Source organism: Primulina tabacum, chromosome 1 (genome assembly GCF_025594145.1).
Source record: "Primulina tabacum isolate GXHZ01 chromosome 1, ASM2559414v2, whole genome shotgun sequence".
Lineage (NCBI taxonomy): Eukaryota > Viridiplantae > Streptophyta > Magnoliopsida > Lamiales > Gesneriaceae > Primulina > Primulina tabacum.
In genome coordinates this window covers 27,497,267-27,520,880 of record NC_134550.1, presented here as the reverse complement: position 1 = coordinate 27,520,880, position 23,614 = coordinate 27,497,267, and the positions used below count along the sequence as shown (strand labels likewise).

General features: G+C 36.1%; 1 protein-coding gene across 9 annotated transcripts; it reads left to right on the top strand.

Moving 5' to 3' along the window:
• Nucleotides 1–16,377: 16,377 nt before the first annotated feature.
• On the top strand, nucleotides 16,378–20,961 carry LOC142543307 (uncharacterized). Of its 9 annotated transcripts, none has more exons than XM_075650560.1 (6): nucleotides 16,378–17,274; nucleotides 17,383–17,447; nucleotides 17,555–18,938; nucleotides 19,047–19,300; nucleotides 19,889–20,042; nucleotides 20,180–20,961. In XM_075650560.1, exons 1-6 carry the CDS (start codon nucleotides 17,166–17,168, stop codon nucleotides 20,848–20,850), a joined length of 2,637 nt encoding a protein of 878 aa, XP_075506675.1. In that variant the 5' UTR covers nucleotides 16,378–17,165; the 3' UTR covers nucleotides 20,851–20,961. The 9 variants fall into 9 exon arrangements, with proteins under 9 accessions (XP_075506675.1, XP_075506665.1, XP_075506657.1 ...); XM_075650550.1 differs by having other exon boundaries at nucleotides 16,379–16,660; nucleotides 17,149–17,274; nucleotides 17,555–19,300; XM_075650542.1 differs by having other exon boundaries at nucleotides 16,379–16,660; nucleotides 17,135–17,274; nucleotides 17,555–19,300.
• The last annotated feature ends 2,653 nt before the right edge of the window (nucleotides 20,962–23,614 follow it).

Here is a 23,614-nt window from a genome sequence, read left to right as displayed (position 1 = left end):
TATGTTTGTCGATTATAGCAGATAACGGGTTGCGTATCGAAGAGATAGTCAAATTTGTACTAAAAAGTAAGAACAAATAAATGTTAATGACTATTTTAAAATATTTAGTAAGATATAAAGTATGGACTTTTACTTCATAAATTTTTCACTCCCACTGTTTTGACATCTTTCAGTAGTCTCTAGTGAAAACGAGAAACTTCTATTCTCAGTAGGTACGTAAGGTCCAATTAGCAAATTATGATCCCGAATAATATCAGCTAATCATAATTTCAAAAAGGTAGTTTCCGATTGCATCCCCATGCAACCCTCTACGTAAACCTTTGTCTCACGTTTGATTAGGACTCAATAATATGACGTCGTTCATCTTTACGTGTCAAGCCTTACCCATCGATGTTGAACCTTAATGGACGGTCACCATGAGTTCCCTCAATAATATGAGCCGAAATCATGGGAGTTCCATGTAGTTCACATCGCCATTTCAATGAACGTCACAGCTTTCTGGTGTCCCGGGAACCACCAATAATATGAGCCGAGCCCAGAGCACGGGTAGTGTTCATCATGCACCCATTATCGATGGAAGACACGAAAATTATAAACACCTATAATTCTCTTTTTCGGGCTTGATATTATTTTGAATCTTATTCAAAATGAGGGTTTTATTCTATTTTGAAAGATCTCATCATTAATTTGTTTAAAAGCTCGCCACGTATGATCGTATGTTTGTCGGATTCATGCAACTTTGTTATTATCATAATAATAATGCACATACTCATTATTTATAATATATCATGCATATATTATAAACAGTAAACTAAACAAGGATGATCATTCGCCCCAAAAACTAATGGCCCGTGTGAGGTAAACACGGGTCTTGATCCAATCCTAGGGAATGCATGGGATGCAAATGCATAATTACATAAGTCTCCAATATTTACATGTCTTCGATCTTCATAATCATCATGGCCCACCATCTTCCAATCTTGATCTTCCACTATATTAATATTTACAAATAAATATCCATGGCAAATAGGGATACATCTCATGGAGTGGGAACGGGACATAAACCAAGCACACTTATAAATTGATAATTATTACAATCATTCATCACAAAATATCCTAGTATTCACCTAGCATATTGGGCTTGGGCTTTTGACCATCCTTCATGCATAATATCACATATCATACACCATCAATTAATTATCACAATAATCAATTGATCCAATATTATATATCTTGATCCAATCACTAACCGCCACGATTATAAATTAAATCAACAAAGTAAACAAACTTCTTTGTTTATTTTCTATTTAATTTATTTATAACCGAATTTCTTGTAAAAATCACCATTTACTGTAAATAATTAAAGTCCAACTTCAATTATTTATTTTATTAGAAAATATATACAAATTTTATGGATTTAAACTTAAGGGGCCAATATGACATTTTCACCAAAAATATTTTGGCCCATTTAAATTTCACAAATTATGTTGACCATCTAATGACCCAACAACTCAAGGTCCATGACATTTTGATATTCCAAAACACTTTTGAAAACCCTAGTCGTCGTCATCATTGCCGGAGATCAGTTGCCTGATTCCGGCCAACTCACAAAATTTTTATTTTTTTAAAAAAAATGATGGGGGTTTCGGGCAGCTCATGGGGCTGCCATTGGGGCTGCCCTTGCTGCCCGAAACGGGCAGCCCCTCGGGCAGCCCAAGATGCCTGAAATGGCAGCAACATAGGGCCAAAGATACCCCCCCCCCAAACCAGCCAACAATTTGTTGTATCGATGATCTCATGCGGTTAGAAGTTGTCCTCAATATAATATCAAGTATTTGCTACACAAAATATTAATCATAGCTCCGATACTACTTGAAAGGGGATCGGTTACGGTGCTCGGAAGCACAATGAAAGTTTAATAACAAAATATTTTACAAGAAAACCGAGCGCCCCAACTTATTGTGTGTAGCAAATACCATAAAACACAAAAATGTTATACATATAGTGTTTTAGAAATATACCTATCCATCACAAGGATTGACTTTTTTGCTCCAACTAAGTTGTAAACAACATAGCTCTTGAAGGTAGATAATCTACAAGCTTCCAACACTACTCCTTGCTCAAATGGACTCATTCCTTCAAAATTAGGTCCACCACTAACAAGGTAGATCCACTCTAATTTTGTACTAGAAAAATTAGAGAATTTTTCTTTGAGAAGATCATGCAATCCTCAACAACTGAAGAAGCAAAAATTGAAGGGAAAATGATGGAGAAATTTCAGCCAGGAGGTTGCAAGGAAGAGAGAAGGAAACTTTCTTGGTGCTTGAAAAAGTTAAAGCGCGTGTGAGACACATGTCTTGTTTATGAAAAATTTGTCTCCCAACTTTTCACCTCTCCGTGCATATTATTTGAGCTTGTAACATTTACAAAGCCCATTGACTTTTATTTAAATATATCAAACACATTTGAGATCATAATCTTTACTTGAATTTACTCAAGCCCACTAGTTGAATAATTATTTCCAATTGGGCTCTTCAAGACCCAATATTATTTAATGAATTCAACACTTGAATATATTTAATTATTTGGACTCGACTAGGTCCACTAGTGTTTAATTAATTCAACACTTGAATAAATCTAATTTAGTCCATAACTATGTTTATGAAAATCACAATTTTCAAATACATTATTTATTTGAGCCAACTTTTAATTTCAGAACACTTCCACAAATTAAAAGTTACATTCCCCATAATCCTCTTATAGAAATCATACATCTATTTTTCTTTGTTCTTATAAACTTCTTTATAAGATGTTCAACACATTGAACTATTTTTACTTCTCAACGGGATCTAGAAAGTTAGCACTTGTGCGACCTTCAATGGTTCATTGATACAACTAGTAGTGGTTTCACATCTCTATGTGATTCGGGACTAAACTTGTCCTTATATGAGCATACCCCAATTGCTCCATTCTTAATTATCAACTCCTTGATAATAAGAACGTCAGAACTCAAGTCTAATAGTACCAACCAATCACGTTAAATGCCTAACAACATCGCTTTCATGATTCCCTAAGTATCAAATCATAGTGCCTGCAAGAACAATTATATTATGGTTAGCGTACAGTACGGTCCTTTCATCTCATATATCGCGATCGATTCGACAACTATTGGTATATCGAGAGCTGCCAAAGAATTGACACTATGTGTAATGTCGTAGTTGCATCGATGGTGTAATCTAAGAAACCCCTTTCTTAATTACCGCCAACACTCTAATCAGAGATTTCAAACTACATACATATGAGATCACATAGGATATCTATACACGAAGGTAAGCGGTGAATCCCCGATTACAATGCATAGACTCCAATATGTTTCGACAAACACCCAACCTTGCCACCTGATGATCCCATATGAGTCGGTAAACAAGTCAAAGTGCAATGCTAGCATATAGAGTCACAATGTTGTCCCGGGTCATAAGGACTAATGGTGTACAATCATAAACTATGACGTTTCTACTCGATAAGTGAGAACTACTTGGAAAGTCCTTTAGGGAGGGTTGTTCAGTTCACTCTACAAGGAGCACCTATCTGCTTGCTCAAACATCACAATGTCCCCTACCAATGAAACATGGTACTCACATCGCAGATACTAGTCTCTAACTCGAGCGGCTTTTATCTTTCTTAGCGGCGGCTGAATCGATTAGGAACTGTTTAAAATATACAGTATCCAAATATGAGTTTCACGATACTCATCATATGAGCATCTCATATTCTTTCTACTATTTGTATATTCAAGGACTTTATCTATGCAACAAGCATGGGTATACAGATAAAGATGTGCCAAAATAATAATTTCAAATATTATTAAAATAAAGATTTTTTATACATAGAGTTTCTATGTAAACCCTCGGCCAACACTTGGCTCGACGGGCATCTACTCTAACACGTGATGCATGGGAATAAGTTTGGGGGCCAAAAGAACATTATTCAAGTGATAAATGAAGAGGAGTATAGAAGCACCGGTGCTCAAACGACCTAAGCTTACCGCCTGAGCGCCACACTTACTGTCCAAGAAGAAAAATTACAGAACAGAGCAACACTTGGCCCGAGCCTGTCTTGCTTTGCAAACTGATCGGCCAACACTTGGCTCGACGGGCACCTACTCTAACTGAAACAACCTTAACTTCTAATTAATTTTAATTTACACTAGTTTTTTTTTATATAAAGTCATGCTTAATTATCTCCTCATAAATAAACTAGCATAAATAATCCAATAAACAAAACTTCACGTCATCCATAATCATTCATGCGGAATAAGTAAAATAAGCATTAAAAGTATAAAATTTAGCTCAATAATTCTAGCACCCTAACAGTCTATAAATCAAAGCGATAATCCATAAATTAATCAAAAGCCTTTAACATATGCGGAATTTCTAGGTTCTCGGATATGCACTACGCCCTCCGGATAACTCGAAAGTCCGCACCTCAAGACTCAACATCATCATTTCTTGCAACCATTCAAACCTAGTGAGTCTAATGACTCAGCATGGTCAAACCTCATATAGCAAGTACATAACTATAAAACCACATGCATAAAAATTACTTTTACTAAAAATAGATTTTTCCATGCAATCATTAAACCTTCAAAATATGCAACTTTTGAAACCATGCTTAAATATGAACCTTTTCCTTTTAAAATTATCCTTTTTATGTGAAGTCTGATCCTCGAAAGTGACAGCCTTTATTCGATTGATCAATCTATAAACCATAGTACTAGGCCGCCGGGTTCAACGTCTACGTTTTCGACGATCCCACCGACTAACATAAACATAACTTCACCGTTCACGTTTTCAACGGATCCATTATCATTGAGATTCTCGTCCACGTTTTCGACAGTTCACTCTCTTTCCTCATTGCAAGTTCACCGTTCACGTTTTCAACGGATCCCTTACTACCTTTTTGTCACGATCAATTCGCATTTCTCAAAAATATTTTTCTTCACCTTTTAATTTCATAAAACATTCTTGACTTTCCATATTCTTTAATGTTCCCAAAAATGGCTCATATCATTCGTATATATCGAAATTGCTAACAATAGCAAATACATACAATTACGTTAAAACTGCTAAAAATAGCATATATCATGCATATACTTTAAAACTTCTAAAAATAACATTTAACATGATTTGGAATTGTTTTAGGAAGTTGCAAACCGCTCTCGTTTTCCTCGAATCGACCGCACATGTTTCAACGCTATACGAACCGGACGACCCTAGACATTGACTCAAGGAGACGACTCAATTTTAAAACTTTAAAAACACCCAAAAATATACAGTAACTTGCTGGAAATTCATTCTCAGGAACTACGTTTCAAAAAAGACTCAATTCGCTTACCGAATGGGTCGTTTACCACCGTTTTCGCGGTTTCGGTAAAACAAATGACCAAACTACCCTCCCGATTCGAACCAACCCGAGATCAGACCTTTATTAACATCCTAAGACTCAATATAAGTTGCTGGAAGTCCCCAAACCCAAGAAAAAACCGAAACAAGGATTTAGAATTTAACCTAGGCCCACTTCGCTCCTATTTTGACACGTTCGGGCAATTTACGAACCCGAACGGACCACGGCATGAAACGACCTCGAACCAGGACCTAGAACCCTTCCTTAGACACTAAATAAGACCATGATCAGGCCCTTTACAACACAGACCCGACGCCTCACGCCCTAGACCCCTCGCAACAGCAGCCCTCCGCGCGCATCTCTTGTGCAGCAGCTGTTCTCTCACGTCCAGCAGCTGTCATAGCCCCATTTTTCGACTCTTGGCTCTCACCAGCCCCTCACCAGGACCCTAATGCACGTCCCTAGCCCCTGAACCAGACCTTTACACATCCCTTTAGCCCATAGAACCGTGATACACCAAAACAGCCCCAACGAGTGCAAATTTTGAAATTTCGGTTCAGCACTAAACCAGCACATCCAAGCCTTAACCAGACCTATCCTAGACCTTCCTAGGACTCTAACCCACACCACCAGACCGTGGCTAGGGTCCCATGCAGCCCCCATGGCCGTAGGAACACCAAAGCCTCACCCTTCCCCTTCACGGCCTGCACGCGTTTCGCGTGCAGGGCTGGACAGCCCCCTTGCGGCTTTCCGTTGTGACTTTTATCCCTTCAAACCTCCTCTTAAACATCTATACCAACCCTTGAATACCTTAGTTTGGATCCCTCCTTCAACAATTCAATAAACATCAAAAATCTTTTATGAAAACATGAGGCACACATGTAGAAAACTTAAAACCATAATCCTTACAAGTTTTTCACACAAAAATCAGAATCATGCAATATTATGGATTGAATGGTGCTTGAAAAAGGGTTTGAAAACATGCCTTGATCCTTATTTCTTACTAGATACGAGAGAAGGCGCGACGAAAGACGAACGGGGTGCAAATTTTTTTCCTTCCTTCCTTGCTTCCTCTAGGTTTCGGCCACTTCAAGACTCCTAGTGTGTGTTTTAGTGTGTGCTGATGGTGAGGAAGGCGTGAAGGTCTAGGTGTGTTGGGGTAGGATTCTATTTAAATAAATTATTAGATTGCTAATTGGGCTTTAGTTTACTTAATGGGCCCTAATTATTTAATTAAATATTTGCTCATCTAGGCCCAATTAAAGAATTAATTAAATACATATTTTATTCTACTAAAAAGTCCCATCAATATTTAAAATATTTGGTTCTACTCGTTTCTAATATCGCACGCCCGAAACTACTCATTTTCTAACAAAAGTTCGCTACCGATTAAGTTCGCCCCTTACTATAAATAGATTGTCTCTTTCCTAATTTGGACTTATTAAATCGAGAGTTTCTATTTATAACTTTCTAAAAATAGAAACTTTTTCAAAATCGTCCCGATTCTAAGTCGTGCATCGCGTATTCGACCGCATACAGTTTACATTTATAACATGCGATTAACTAATCATTAAATCATGCCAATATTTAAACATGCTCCTAGCTCACTCATTTAAATAAATTCAAATAAATTTTCATGCATGCATGTGGTTAGTGTGTTCTGGTTTTCCGGCGTTACACTAACAGTTTAGAGCATCAGTTAGGAGCCGATCAGTTTGCAAAGCAAGACAAGCTTATCCAGTTGTGCGCACTAAGGAAAGCAATTCCGATCAAATGACAATAATGAACGTTGCAGCTGAGTTTAAAGACAAAATGTTCCAGAATAGCTATCGAAAAGTACAAACAAAAATTTCGAGGAACGGATTCAAATTGCAACGAACATATTTGATGAGTCTTGGTGTATGGTCACATTGCCTCTATATATACAAGATAAAGACCATTAACAAATAGATATATAGAAGTGTGAAAATCAAGAGAGAAGTGCACGCTCAACGTATATCAGCTTACAAAGAAGCAATCAGCCCAGATTTGAGGGAACACTTTAACGTGTTATCAGCTTAGATTAGAAGCACAATTCCCTCAGTATGTGAAAATTTTTGTGTTATATTCATAGATCAGTTTTCACACACTCACACACAATCACTCACATATACAGAGAGTAGAGCTTATTGATAAGTTGAGCGAGTCTTACAAAGACGTTAAACTTGTGTATGATGTCTTTAACACATAGACGTTAAACAAGTTTTTGCTGGAAGGTACTGCCTTCAGTCTAGGCTAGGAGTTCAGTTAGGCAGTGGTGTAAGTCCTAAGCTGATTGGGTTTGTACAAGGTGTTGTATAAATAAAAATTTTCTAGTAGATCCTACCCAAAGTGGTAGAAGGGGTGACGTAGAAGCATTTGAAGTCTCTGAACATCCATAAGCATATCTTGTGTATTTAACTGGTTAACTTTCGTTTTAAAACTGATTTGAGTAGTTCAGCTGATATCAGTTCAGTTATGGAAGAACTGAACTGATACAAGCTCGAACTGATCCCCCTTACTTCAGTTAATCAGTTGACACAAGCTAAAAGCTTTAAATTGATCAGCTTTCTTAACGAAGGATTACTTCGAGTATTTTCCGCTTGGTTTAAAACAAAACTCAATTTAATTCATTGGTGTTTAAATTCTTAGAACACGAGCTATTGCAGCTCATTGAGAATATTGTGTTTGAAGCACATTTGCAAGTTTCAGAACCGATCCATCAAAAAAGTTGCATATTTTGAAGGTTTCATGATTGCATGGAAAAATCTATTTTTAGTAAAAGTAATTTTTATGCATGTGAATGTATATCTACGTATTTTCTATATTAGGTTTGAGCATGCTGAGTCATTAGACTCACTAGGTTTGAATGGTTGCAGGTAATGACGATGTTGAGTCGTGAGGTGCGGACTATCGAGTCATCCGGGAGGTGCAGTTCATACCCGAGGACCTAGAAATTCTGCATATGTTAAAGACGTTTGATGATTTTATAGATTATCACTTTTATTTATGGAATGTTAGGATGCTAGAATTTATTGAGTTAAATTTTAGACTTTATGGCCTAATTTACTTATTCTGCATGAATGATTATGGATGATATGGAATTCTATTTATTTGACTATTTATGCTAGTTATTATTGATGAATTAATTATGCATGGTTTAGGGAAAAAAACTAGTGCAAATTAAATAAATTTAGAAGTAGGGTCGTTTCAGTTGGTATTAGAGCGGTGGTTCTTGAAATGAGTTATGCCTGCTGCTGTTTCTGAGGAGCTCGAGAAGTCATGCCTCAATGTTTGCGAGTTTATTGCTTTAAATAATTTTTTATCTTATTATTGATTTAATTGTTTAGATATACTTGCTTATATGAATGTCAAAGATAAATGTTAGATGTCTTTTATTTTTAAACTACATGTTGGTTATGTGTTGGGTTGGACGACTTGTAAAGACATGCCTCCTAGACGAGTTCTTCGCAGAGATACTGAGGATAGGCGGGAGTAGGAGATTCCACAGCCTCCTCCTAATCAGGATGCTAGTGCCCGTGTGCTAGCTAGTATGGCTCGATTACTGGAGCAGCATGTTGGTAATACTGCGAGTGTTCGACCAGAGGCAGTTTATGAGAGGTTTATGAGGATGGATCCCGAGGACTTTTCTGGCACAACTGATCCATTTGTTGCTGAGAGATGGATTAGGTCTTTAGAGCTGATTTGTAGATATATGGATATGGTGGACGCTGATCGGGTTTGTTGTACTATTTATTTGCTGAAGGGCAATGCTTCCTTATGGTGGGAGGGAGCGGAGCGAGGAGTGGACCTTGCGACATTGACTTGGGAGGGCTTCAAGAGGGTATTCTATGATAAGTATTTCACTCCCGATGTCCGTTCGAGGTTGAAGAGAGAATTTATTATTCTCCACCAGGGGGATGCATCTGTTGCTGAATTTGTCCAAAAGTTTGATCGGGGTTATTACTTTGTGCTCTAGATTGCAAATGATGCTGCAGAGAAGTTACGTCATTTCTTGGATGGGTTGAGGCCGACGATCCGTTAGGATGTGATGCTGTCTGACCCGATTTATTATACTGCCGCTATTGCTTAAGCCTTTCGAGCTGAGCAGCCATTGAGAGACATTGATTGGGAGATGCAGCGCAAGAGAAACTATGCCCAGCAATCGAGTCAGCAGAATAAAAAGCATTTCACGGGGCCTAGCAAGGGACATGATCAGCAGAAATCGGGAGCGCCAAAGAATGATGTGAAGCCTTTGTGCAAGGAATGAAACCGCCACCATTATGGCAAGTGTCTATGGTTCTCTGGAAAGTGCTTCCAATGTGGAGAGCAAAGACATCTCGTCCTCAATTGCCCTAAGCTACAGGCACCTGCAACTTGTAGGGCGTATGTCATGCATGCTGAGGAGACTGAAGCATAGCTAGACTCTGATTACTGGTAACCTAGTTGTTTAATGTTTTTACATTGCTATTATTACATGAAATGTCAAATTGGTTATTGGAATTGATTGGGATAATGAAGAACCTAGAGGATAATATGTTGCATGCTCTATCTGAGCTGGATTTAAGAGATGATATTGAAAATTTATTGGGATAGAAATGAAATTTTCGAGATTTTAAGGACCAAAATGAAGGAAATTAGAAACATTAAATGGTTGAAATGCTATCTTCAAAAAAATTTATTTGGGGTCAAATTGTGCCCTTTTTCGAGAATTATTAGCTAAGTGTGATAATTTTTGAGAACGACTTTGTGTTCCTAGTGGCGATTCACTGAAAAAGGTTGTTATGAAGGAAGCGCATAACACTCCGTACTCCATTCATCCTGGAAGTACAAATATGTACAAGGATCTGCAGCAATTGTATTGGTGGTCGGACATGAAGCGAGACATCTTGCGTTTTGTGTCCGAATGTTTGACATGCCAGCAAGTAAGGCAGAGCATGAGTATGCAGCTAAAGAGTGATAGAATGCAAAACTTAAGCCAAACAGATTAAGTATGAGGCGAATGAGGGACTCTAAGCTTTTCAATAATCAAGACAAGACAAATTACGAGGATGAACTTCTATTTCAGGAGGGATGAGTTATAACGCCCGAAAACCCGAACACACTAACCACATGCATACATGAAAATTATTTGAAATTTATTTAAATGAGTGGTCTAGAAGCATGTTTAAGTATTTGCATGGTTTAATGTTATTTAATTGAATGTTATAAATGTGAACTTTCTGTAATCGAATACGCGATGTACGGCAAAGGCGAGAGAACCAGGGACGATTTTGATAAGGTTTCTATTTTTAAAAAGTTATAAATAGAAACTCTAGATTTAGTAAGTCCAAATTAGGAAAACGACAATTCTATTTATAGTAAGGGACGAACTTAATTGGTAGTGAAATTTTGCTAAGAAAATTAGTAGTATCAGAAGTACGATACTAGAAACGAGTAGCACCAAATATTTTTAGATATTAATGGGACTTTTTAGTAAGATTAATTAATTATTTAATTAATTCTTTAATTGGGCCTAGATTAGAAAAGATTTAATTAAATAATTATGGCTCATTATGTAAACTTAAGCCCACTAATAACTAATTAAATAAAATCCTACCCTACACCTCCCCATAACCAGATGCCATTTCACTTGGCATCGTACACTCACACACACCAGAGTCCTAGGAAGGGCTGAGACATAGAGGAAGCAAGGGAAGGAAGAAAAATTCGCGTCCTATTCGTCTCTCGTCGCGACGTCGCTCGTATATCTAAAAATAAAGGAACATGGCATGTTTTCAAACCCTCTTTCATGCACCATTCAATCCATAATAATATTGTATGCATGCTGATGTTGTGTGAAAAATTGTAAGGATGATGGTTTTCAAATTCCATAGTTGTGTATCTCATATTTTCATAAAAGATCCTTAAATTTTTATGAATTGTTGAGGGGCGGATACAAACCAAGGAATTTAAGAGTCAAACTAAACGTCTAAGATTAAATTTTGAAGGGGATAAACCATAGGGAATGCCACAAGGGCAGCACACCTGCACACGTAAATCTAAGGAAGGCAGAGACGGGGAAAGGTTCGAGCTTGGGTTCCTTGGGCCATGGGGGCTGCATGGGCCCCAAGCCATGGTCTGGAGGGTTGGTTTAGGGTCCTGGGAAGGTCTTGGTTGGGATATGATAGGGCCTGGACGTGCTGGTGAAGCACAGCGGCCGTGACTCCTTAAGGCGTGCATGATGGCTTGTTTGGAGCGTAGGGGTCCTAGGGCTAAGGAGTTGGTTTAAGTTCTGGTCCAGGGGCTAGGGGAGTGCCTTAGGATCTTGATTAGAGTTTAGTGTGAGCCATAAGTTGAGTCAAGAGCAGCCACAGCTGCTAGAGTGTTGGTTCCTTGGCTGCAGGCAAAGAACCATTTGGTGGGCTGCTGATGTAAGGGGTTCGGAGCCTTGAGCGTCTGGTCTGATCATGGTCTTTTTTAGGGTCATAAATTGTCCGAACGTGTCAAAAAAAAGAGTGAATTGAGCCTAGATTTAAAAGTTAATACATGCTTCAGGTTTTGGCTTGGGCTTGGGGACTTCCAGCATCTTAAATTGTGTCTTAGGATGTTAATAAAGGAATGGTCTCGGGTTGGTTCGAGTCGGGAGGGTAGTTCGGTCATTTGTTTAACCAACAACGCGAAAACAGTGGTAACCAAGCCATCCGGTAAGCGAATTGAGTTATTTTTGAAACGTAGTTCCTAAGATTGAATTTCCAGCAAGTTACTGGATGGGTGTTTTTAAAGTTTTGAAATCGAGTCGTCTCCTTGAGTCAAAGTTTAATGTCGTTTGGGTACATATAAAGTTGAATCGTGAGCAGTCGGTTCGAGGAAAATCGAGGAAGGTTTGCAACTTCCTACAACAATTCCAAATCATGCTAAATGCTATTTTTAGAAGTTTTAAAGTATACGCATGATATATGCTAGTTTTAGAAGTTATAACTTATTTGCATGTATTTGATATTTTTAGCAATCTCGACGTATACGAACGACATGAGCCATTTTTGGGAATTTTGAAAGATTATGGAAAGTTATGAATGTTTTATGAAATGATAAAGTAAAACAAAATATTTTTGAGGAATGTGAATTGTTTGTGACGAAAAAGTAGTAAGGGATCCGTTGGAAACGGGAACGGTGAACTTGCAATGAAAAGGGAGTGAACCGTCGAAAACGGGGGCGGGAATCTCAATGATAATAGATCCATTGAAAAAGTGAACGGTGAAGTTATTTTTAGAATTTTCGGTGGGATCGTCGAAGAAGTAGACGTTGAACTGGACGACTTAGTACTATGATTTATAGATTGATCAATAAAATGAATATTGTCACTTTTGAGGGTTTGACTTCACCTAAACATGATAATTTTAAATGGAAAATGTTCATATCTATGCATGGTTTAAAAATTTGCATATTTTGAAGCTTTCATGATTACATGGAAAAATCTAGTTTTAGTAAAAATAATTTTTATTAATGTGAGTGTGTATCTACGTATTTGCTATATTAGGTTTGAGCATGCCGAGTCATTAGACTCACTAGGTTTGAATGGTTGCAGGTGATTACGATGTTGAGTCAGGAGGTTCGGACTATCAAGTCATCCGGGGGACGCAGTGCATACCCGAGGACCTAGAAATTTCGCATATGTTAAAGACGTTTGATGATTTTATGGATTATCGTTTTTATTTATGGACTGTTAGGATGCTAGAATTTATTGAGTTAAATTTTAGACTTTTATGGCTTATTTTACTTATTCCGCATGAATGATTATGGATGATATAGAGTTCTATTTATTTGACTATTTAGGCTAGTTATTATTGATGAATTAATTATGCATGGTTTAGAAAAAAAAACTAGTGCAAATTAATTGAATTAAGAAGTAGGGTCATTTCGTTAAGAAGCGAAATGGACACAAAGTTCTTACGGATGTTTGGCACATATATCACATTGTTCAGAGTCAGCTCTTTTCCAAATGTTATATTTAGAAAAAAATTTCCTAGACCTTTGATTTCTGAAGTAGCAGAATTTCCCATGAATAGTTTTTCTCCATTATCAGATTCTTCAAGATTTGCAAACATCTCCTTATCAGAGAAAACATGGCGAGTGACACCAGTGTAGATCCACCACTCCCTTGTGTTTGAATCCACCAGATTAACTTCAGAGATTATAACTCAAAGATTCATGTTTGAAACCTCTTGAGATATGTTCTCTACCGAATTCACCTCTCGGTTTTTCTCTGATTTATTACACTTAGAGGCCTTGTGACTCGTTCCATGAAAATTATAGCATTTTCCAGAGAATTTCTTCTTTGAAATGCCTCCTTTGGACCCATGTTCATCATTTTGTAGAAAGGAGAAAAGTTTCTCTTTATCGAGCTTTGATCATGCACGACAACATTTTCTTTGGCAGCAACAGGAGAAAATTAATCGTCTTTGAGAACTCTTTTGTCTTCCTCAATGCGAAGTCAAACAATGAGCTCTTCAACATTCATCTCCTTACGCTTGTGTTTCAAATATTTTTTGAAATCTTTCTAAGCTGGTGGTAACTTCTCAACAATACCAGTCACTTAGAAAGATTCGCTCAAAGTCATCTCCTCAGCATGAATCTCGTGTAAAATCACATGGATTTTTTGAAATTGGTTAATAACCGTCTTAGAATCCACCATTTTAAAATTTAGAATCCACCATTTTAAAATTCAGAAAATGGCCTATAAGAAAGTTCTTGACCCCAACATCTTGGTTTCATATTTTCTGTCAAAGGATTCCCTTAGCTCTTTAGCCGTTTTCTTTTAGCAAAAGACATTATAGATCGAATCGTCCAATACATTCTGTACATAATTTCTACATACGAAATCGGAATGATTTCATGCCTCCAGAGCACTGATGGATTCAAAATTTCCCTCACCTTTTTTGAGTTTAGGAGCATCCTCAGATAGGAATCTGGCAAGGTTCAGCGTCGTCAAGTAAAATAACATTATCTGCTGACACATTTTGAAGTCTACACCAGAGAACTACTTCGGTTTTTCTCCGTGACTGACTGGCACAACAATTGCAGTAGCACGTGGGGCAACATGAAGAATGACTTGAGGAGTAACGGGACAGTGACATGAGAGACAAAAGGACCAGTTTCCCTTTACACATTCGTTTCAGAAAGCTACATCTTAAACAAATCACCTAACGAGTATGACAAAATATGTTTTAAGATTGTTAGCCAAAATGCTAAAATCTCAAGTATGAAAAAACAATAATAAAACAATAAATGAAATTTGAATAATATATAAACAGACAAAATATCAAACAAAAACAATGTGCAACTGGAAGTATAAATATCGAGTACGTGAAACAATAGGAAACCAGTAAATCAAATTAATGCCTATATGAAGTACATTTTCCTTTTAAAAAAATATTTCCTCCGAAAGTTCTTCGAGGATCCAGACGGACAGTTATTTCCCAGAATATAACGACAAAATCATGCAAAACTTAGCAAAAAGTAAGTACACCAAAGAACTAAAAACATACCTTCATTTAATCACGAAAAATGAACAGATGTTAAATGAAAAGCTAACAATATGAAATGCAACAGAATAATGAGTGAGATCTTGAGTGTGTTTGTAAAAAATATATTATATATATATACGGATTGAGGAAATGCACACAATATTTATAAGCTCCAAAATACAAATCAAAAGTCATGTAAGATTAATTAACTCAATTAATCGTACAATTAACTCAAGAATATGAAGAGCAAAAAATCTTCAATTAATTCAAGAGTATGTAAAGTCAAAAGACACATTCACAATCATGAACCACAAGTCTACAACTAACTCAAGAATGAAGAGAATCAAAAGAAACTCTCACATTCATCAGTCATATTTTTCATTCAAAATTTAAATTTAATCCAAATTTCCAACATTTATTTTATTATGTTTCCCTATTTCAGTTTCTGCTCAAATGTACATAGCAATGAAAATTAAGAGTTTCGGAAAAAAACCCGAGTTTTCAATGATCATTTTGTACTACTTCAAAGTACATCTCCAAATGGATATTTAATCACAACGAGTCGTTTTATAATATACCTTGAGCATCACAAAAACAATAGAAGATATTAATCATCGGCTAGTTTCAATTTCAACAAAAAATAAATATCTGGTTGAAATAAGAGATATTTGTTTTTAAATTTCCAATAAAATAATTGTATTTGTTTCCGGTCTTTGCCATATCGAAAATTTTTCTGCAGTTCCTGATTCACACAAAAAATGTTTATGTACTCCTAAGGTCCAATTGTGTTTTTTCGGATGGAATTCCGTAAAAAATATTAAAAATATGAAGTTAATATATGATATTTGAATATTAATTGTTTTATATATAATATAACATGTACAATTTTGAGTATAAAATTGAAATACTTATATTATATCAACATTTGTTACACTTGTTTGTGTACTCAAATATCATAAATTAGTATCGGATCTGAAAATTTGATGCAGAAATATCATATATCAGTACCACGTTTTTAATGTTTTGTAACGATTTTCATCCGGAAAAAGACATATAATTAATATCGATTTTTGTTATACATATTTTGTTACTCAAAAAACATATATTAGTATCATACATAGAATATTTTGTATTCGAATATAACATATTAGTACCATATTTTCAACGTTAAGTTAAGTATCGATTTTCATATGAGAAATGACATGTCATTAATTTCAGTACTTGTTATACATATTCGAATACTTTAAAATCATATATTATTATCAAATCTGAAATATTTTGTACTAAAATATCATATATTAACATCAAATTTTCAATGTCTTTTGTCAAATTTTATCCGAAAAAATAATTAGAAGTCTTGAATCAAGGAGGACAAAAATATTTTTTTACTTGAAGTTTATGTTGATATGACAAGAACCGAACATAAATAACTATACTATTAAAAATTAAATTGGTCCTCTTCCTGTTTTTCAAATCTCTCTCCCCCAAACAAAAAGTGGGCGAGTTCCTTCTTTATTTTTGTCCTCAGTCTCTCTCACATTCAACTTCAAAACCGATCGAATTTAAAAAATTAGTACCAGTTTCTTTCTTAGCTCAGCAGATCTTTAACATTTAATTTTGTTTACATTTCTGTTGTTGCTCTCCTGTAATAATACGTTTTTGAACGGAGGTTTTTTTGTTTTTGTTTTTTTTGTGTTAATGCACTCACAAGGTTTGACTGCGAGCAATTTCATGTGAGCCCCTTTCTGAGTTCAATTTTTTAAATCATTTATTGTATTTTCAGTTCTTCCTTTTGAAATGTAGCTGTATTACGCACATTTCTTTGAATGCTGACGCGCACAGTTACCTGTAATGGTGGGTTCTGAACTTTGGATGATTTTTACCAAATGCTTTGACCATTCGGTGTTTTTGCTTTGTTGGGGTTGTGTAAAAATTTGGTTTTCTGATTTTTTCTTCAATATTCGCGTGTTTTTGTTCTTGAGTTTAGGGATTCATGGGGTATGGGATTTCAATTCGAGCAATGTTGAGATTTGTCTTTATGTGATATGGAATATTGTGTTAGGGCTCGATTACTCTTCACTTTCAGTCTAGTTACATGGGGACTACATTAAGGTTTTCCTTTTACTTTGTTTGTCCAGCTGCTTGAGAGTAAAACCTGGAAATGTCTTTCATGTTACTGCAGATGGATATCATTTGATTTTATTTAGTGTTCCATGTGAAGAGTTTTGATTGCAAGGAATGAAAATGGAGGTTGAAAAGCGAGGAATAAAAGGTGGATTTTCTCAGTTGCTCGACTGGAACAGTAAATCTCGAAAGAAACTATTCTCTAGCAAACCTGAAGTACCTGGTATTTTTATTGTGTCCTTATCGTAAAAACGTCTCTTATGTCGCCCTCCTCATATGATGTTATAATAATGTATATCTCGTACTTTCTTTGTGTTGAATTGCTCTTTAGATGCCAAGAGTTCGAATCCAGTTAAGGAAAATTTTTGTGAGTCCGTGATTGCACGACCTCAGCCGGTAGTTTACCTGAATATACATACTTTTGTGTTTATACACCAATTTATATTTTAACGGGTGAGCTGATTCATTACACTTTTTGCTCTTTGCTTTATTATTGAATGAAGGGACCAAAACATGGATTTGCTCCAAATACTAGAGTTCACATTGATGATCATAATGCTTCGTCAGTGACTGGTGATTTAGAAGCTGGAACAAAAGCACCTGGGGTAGTGGCACGTCTGATGGGACTGGATTCATTGCCCTCTACAAATTTTAATGATCCTTGTTGTACTCCTTTTATGGAGTCTCGCACTGTCAGAGTTTCGAGTTACTTGAGGGCTGTTCCTACATCTCAAAGCGAGCATGATATTGTAGTATTTGAGAATGTGCGAAACAAATTGGATGGACTAACTCAGAATCCTTTAGACCTGCGGATGCAGAAGGTTCACAGCCGACCAGTCGAAAGGTTTCAAAGTGAAGTTATGCCACCCAAATCTGCTAAACCTATATCCATTACTCATCACAGACTCTTATCTCCCATTAAAAGCCCTGGATTCATCCCACGTAAAAATGCAGTTTATATAATTGAGGCAGCTACCAAAATCATCGAACGAAGTCCACGGCCTGGCATTAAAGAAAAGCCGCCATCACTTGTGTCTTCATCTCCTCCAATTAGAATTCGGGACTTGAAGGAAAAGATGGAGGCTGCCCAGCGATCATATATATCATCTGATTCATCGCAGAAAAACAAAGAGCAAAATTTTGTTAAGAATAAGAAGAAACAACTTAGTGTTGAAGATCTGGGCCAATCAAAGGACAGCTTCCTGCACGAAGGTTCTGAAGAATCTAAAAGAGTTAACTCCCGAAGAGTAAGGAGCAAGGAAAAATCGGTCTTGCTTGCAGTCCAGGCAAAGGCCAACATTCAGATAAAGGATAAGTTAACTCCAGTTAGTAACATAAGTCCTGAGAAGCAGAAAGAAATTCGTGATGCCAAACCTGGACTTCTCAGTGGGAATATGCCAAGTAGGCAACAGAAAGTGGAGAAGAAAAGTTCATCCAGAAGGCCTTCTGAGGTGCTCAAACCTAACCATCAGAAGCAGAATTTTGTATTTCTCAAAGACACAGAAAAATTTGAACCTTCATTTCCAGACTTTAAAAACAGAAAAGAGTCTAATTTGTCAGTTGATTATGTAGATGGGAGGAAGGTCATTAAGACTGTAAATAAAATTGTTGTTAATGGCGTTGTAACATCGAGGACAGCAAATTCAGTGGCTGCTGATCCCGTAAAACCAATTTCATCTTCAAAAACAAAATCTTCAAAGACAAGAAGATTAATCCAGCGGAATACTCAATTTGGTGGTAGTGTTCCTCTGAAATCATCGTCTTTAAAAGATGAAAAGTCTGGAAAGTGTAATAGAGCATCTGAAAGTAATTCTAAATGGGATGCAATGGACAAGAAAAGTTTGGATGTTGTGTCATTCACATTTACATCTCCAATCAAAAAGTCAGGTGCTGGTTCCAATTTATGTGATCCGACCTCAGAAGTTACTTGCTCTGTGTCTCCTGGTTTATTGTCATGCAAATCTGACTTGAGAAATTCTGATGCATCCAATTCAGGGTTTAATGGCATTAGTGGAGATGCTTTAAGTGTGCTTTTGGAACAAAAGCTCAAAGAATTAACATCTAGGGTTGAGTTGTCGCAGCAAGACTCGTCTGAGTTTTCTAGTTCTGTAAACATTAGTACCTCTGTCAATTTGTTGAATTCATTGCCAGTTGATGAAGATGTATGCCAAGGCCAACAGGAAACCAAGAACCTCAATGGTTGCTCTTCTGTCAACAAACCTTTCCTCAGAGGGGAGAAAGAAAACAAGGTATGAAACCTTAATATATAATTGTCGGATATGGTGTAAACTGTGAACATAGAATATTTGGATGAAATAATTTTTTTATGGGAAATGTTACTGATTAGATACCTTCTGGTAGTTTTTATTAAGACTAGAATACCCAGTGAAGAGATGGAACTTGTTGATTTGTTCTTCCAATAAGAAAAATCCTGGTAGTGACACAAATATTATAGGCAAGCCGCAAGAGTCTTCTCAAAACCTTTCTTGATGATGTGTTAGTAGTGGATTAATCTTAATGGTCTGAGCTAGTGTAGAAACTAATCCTGCAAATGATTGAGAAGGATTCTCTGAACATTTTGGAAAGGCCCAATTGGAGGACAATATATTTAACCTTTCATATTTCTTACTTGAAGCAACAGGACCTTGATTTTGCTATCCATAGGGAAATTCACAGCAAAGCATTCACTGAATCACTCTGAGTGCGTAAATCATCTATTGGATGTGCTGGGTCTCGTTTTTGTCTCACTCCCACTCATAGGGAATTTCAACCAGTATATGTTTAGGTTTTGTACAGATCGCAATAAGGGTAGTTCAGCCATTTATCTTTATTTTCAGGGACTAGTAGACATGGACAAGGAAGGTAGCGACGGCAAAATTGAAAGTCAGAGACATGTCAGTTTGCAAATGTCCGGTTCATTTGCCAGTCTGCCTTCTTTCTCAGGATCTAGCTGCTACCCGTTTGATTTTGGCAGAAATGTAATAATGGAAGGTAAATCCATCTATCCTCTTTTCCCTTTAGTATTATTTTCTCTGTTGCGAACTCGTAAGTCTTACCATATCAAAAGATGAATATTTTCTACATTTATACTCTGTATTAGCATTCTGATTTGTACACAAAAGTTTCAGGTAGAATGCAATGTTTATCCCCTGAATCTTATGAGGGGACGAATTGGAGCTTGACAGGGAAATCCCACCTATCTGAATGTGATGTGGAAATATCAGATACCGCCTCATCAGTCTCTGTGGGGACTCTATGTGAAACTGTTACTTCAAGCTTATATGCAACAGATTTGAAGGATACGCGATTCTGGGAGTTGCATTATATTAAAGCTATATTTGAAAGCGCAGAATCGATGCTAGAAGATTTTGCATTGGGACAAGCAGCTCACACGATCATACCTCCCAACATCTTTAGCCAGTTAGAGGATCAACTCACTGACTCAAACAAACTTACGGAAGATCATTTTGTTCTTGAACGTAAGCTACTGTTTGACCGTGTGAACGAATATCTGGAAACCGATATCAAGATAGTTATTGCTGGAAGTTGCAAAACCTGGGCTAAACAAACAGCACTTTCCTATAGGAAGCAATGGTTTGCTGAAGAATTGTACAGGGAAATATCAAGGTGGCAATTGGCAGATGAAGTGATGGTGGATGAGCTGGTAGACAAGGACATGAGTTCAAAAAATGGGAAATGGGTCGATTTCGGAATCGAAGCGTGTGAAGAAGGTAAAGAAATGGAGGAAAGAATATTGAGTTCTTTGGTTGATGACTTGATTGCTGATTTCTTATCCTGAAACCCACAAAGGTTCTTTAGTTGCTCTTATGGTTATGAGAGATCTATGCTAACTTATTGTTTTTACATTTGCAAGCATGAAATTTTATCATAAGCCAATTTGTTTTTTGGATACGATGATTATTGTTTTTTTTTAAATGTTGTGTTGTATTTTCTTTTGTTGTTCAAAAGAGAAAAAGAAATGTTAGTCTCTTAACAAATTTCCGAAAATTAATTTAATCCACATAATTCCCCATTCAATACAATGGCATAAATTTACCAAAATCATTATACGTTAAAGAATTAATTTCTACACACAATATATACATAATATATACAGGACCCACCCCAAGAAGGCACTTGCTCGTCAAACGAAACAACCCACATGTAATTTAGTATTAGATGCATAACATGTCATGTGATCCCACCCTCTCTCTTCTTCTTTTTTTTCCTTATTGGATTTCCAAATAAATTATGTATAATACAAGCTAGATCATATTATTTGCTAACTCCCTGCTGTCTCAAACCTTTGGTACATAAATATTTCTTTTCGTATCCGAATAAATATTATTTGTTTCTGAATAATCCCATAATTTCATTATTGATAAAATGCAGTAAGAAAAATTATTTGGTTGAATTCATTTGAAATTAACACTCAAGTGTTTCTGCAAAATAAAAGGTCTTTGGATCCGCTGCACTGTACCACCGTTGGGCGCCCCAGTGCTGATCCAACATCATTTTGAAACATATTTTCAGATTTCCAAAAACTCAAACTAATATTGTTATTGAATTTCTTCTTCCTTCAAACAAAGAGAGTTTATATTATTTCTAGTCGTGGAACTTATGATTTATTATGTTATTATCATAAGTTGAAGTTGCATTTGAAAGAATATTTTCAAATTCCGAAACCATCAAGAGTGGGGCAAAATCTTTTTAAGAAAATAATATTCAACAGTAACCTGGACTTTTTCATTAATGCTCATTGTCTTCTTCAATATTCATAAAAAAATTTATTAACAAGCTTAAGAAGATTTTTTGAAAATTTGAAGATGGCTTCCTCATCATCAACAACAATGACCACTCCATCGGCACAAAGAATGTAGTGCCCAAAAACTAGTAGACGTAAACCTCATGCATAATTGTTAATATATTTATTTAATTAATAATCTAGGAAATGAATGTTATGTGTTACATTATTTTAAAGGTATTTATATTTATTTTTTTATACAATTTACAATGTTTTCTCGAGTTTTATCTTTCAGACCAATATTCGATGCCGAACCGGAAATGGAGATCGGAGACGATTAAGGTGTTAAAAATTTAAAGTTATATTTTTATTTTAGTCGAGAAATTAGGTATTTTAAAGGATTTACGAATTTTAGCATTTAAGGTAATTTATCGAGTGAAATAGAGAAGTTAAACATTTTAATTAGCAAAATTCGAAAATAAGAGATTTAAATACTTCCATTCGAAATAAAATATTTTAATAATTATTTTATGTCATAATTAATTTAATTAGGTAATATTTAGTTATGATTAGAATTTAAAATTTAAAGAACTCTTAATTTAACAAATTGTAAAAAGTTTGAGGGTTTGATTAGTAAATAAAATGTTTGATTAATTAACCTAAATACCTGGGAAATAGTAATTTTATTTATAAAGAATAGTCCAACCCTAAAGGCATCACAACTCCCGCCGTCGTTGTTTTTATTTCTATTACTTCGAAAGTAGCTGCTTCAACTTCAGCCACTCGAATTTTCGATATTCTTTTTTATTTCTTATCAAACGAATGGCATCTTCTTCTGGAAATCCTAGCTATTCTTAGCATGATATTGGGAAATATCATTGCTATTACTCAAACAAGCATGAAACGTATGCTTGCATATTCATCCATAGGTCAAATCGGATATGTAATTATTGGAATAATTTTTGACACACACATCACACCATGAACACAAACTAAACTCACACACAATCTCAGCCAAAAATCTTTCACCTAGGGCTTGGTTTGTGTTAGGTTTTTCTCCTAGCAACAACATAGGGCGATTATCACACAACATTACTTGATAAATTTAGTCTCTTTTCAAGCCATAAAACACAGCAAACCGTCTCCGTTCGGCCTCGCGTTCATTTTCGATAATTCGTGGATTTTTAACGCAAAGACATATCTTGCAAAGGCCCTCGAACTACTTGCTTGAAAATTTGCGGAAAATTAATTTTTTTTTTTTTTAAAGAACTTAATGGCCTCGCTCATAAAATCACTGGTGAAACAAGTTCAATATTTCAAAATAATTGCAGCGGAAGAAAATAAAGTTTTCCAAAAATCACAATTTAAAAATATCCATCAACTGATAAAAATTGTTTGCGGAAAAACATAACAACTGCTGCACTGAGGTCCTCGGGTGCCACTACTGCTGACCCAAGCTGGCTCACTGGTCCCCGCCCTCGGCCCTGGCCTCATCAGTACCTACAACAATCAAGTCTAGTGAGCCTAAAGACTCAGCATGCATAAATCGCAGGTAACGAGTAAAAATCTGAATTTAAAATATGCATGGGATAAAATATCCTGTCCTGAGGCATACTGAAAATAATCTGTACTGAGCAATTATAATACGTGCATAACTGAACTGGAAATCACTGTAAAAATATTTGCTCCTTGGAGCCTGTACTGAAATATCTGGTAAAATTTTCTGTTGAGATTATGTTTTACGCCTGTGGCCACTGCACTAAGCTGAACTGATCGGTAACTGGCTACCGGGGAGGCTGAAACTGAACTGAGCTGGCCG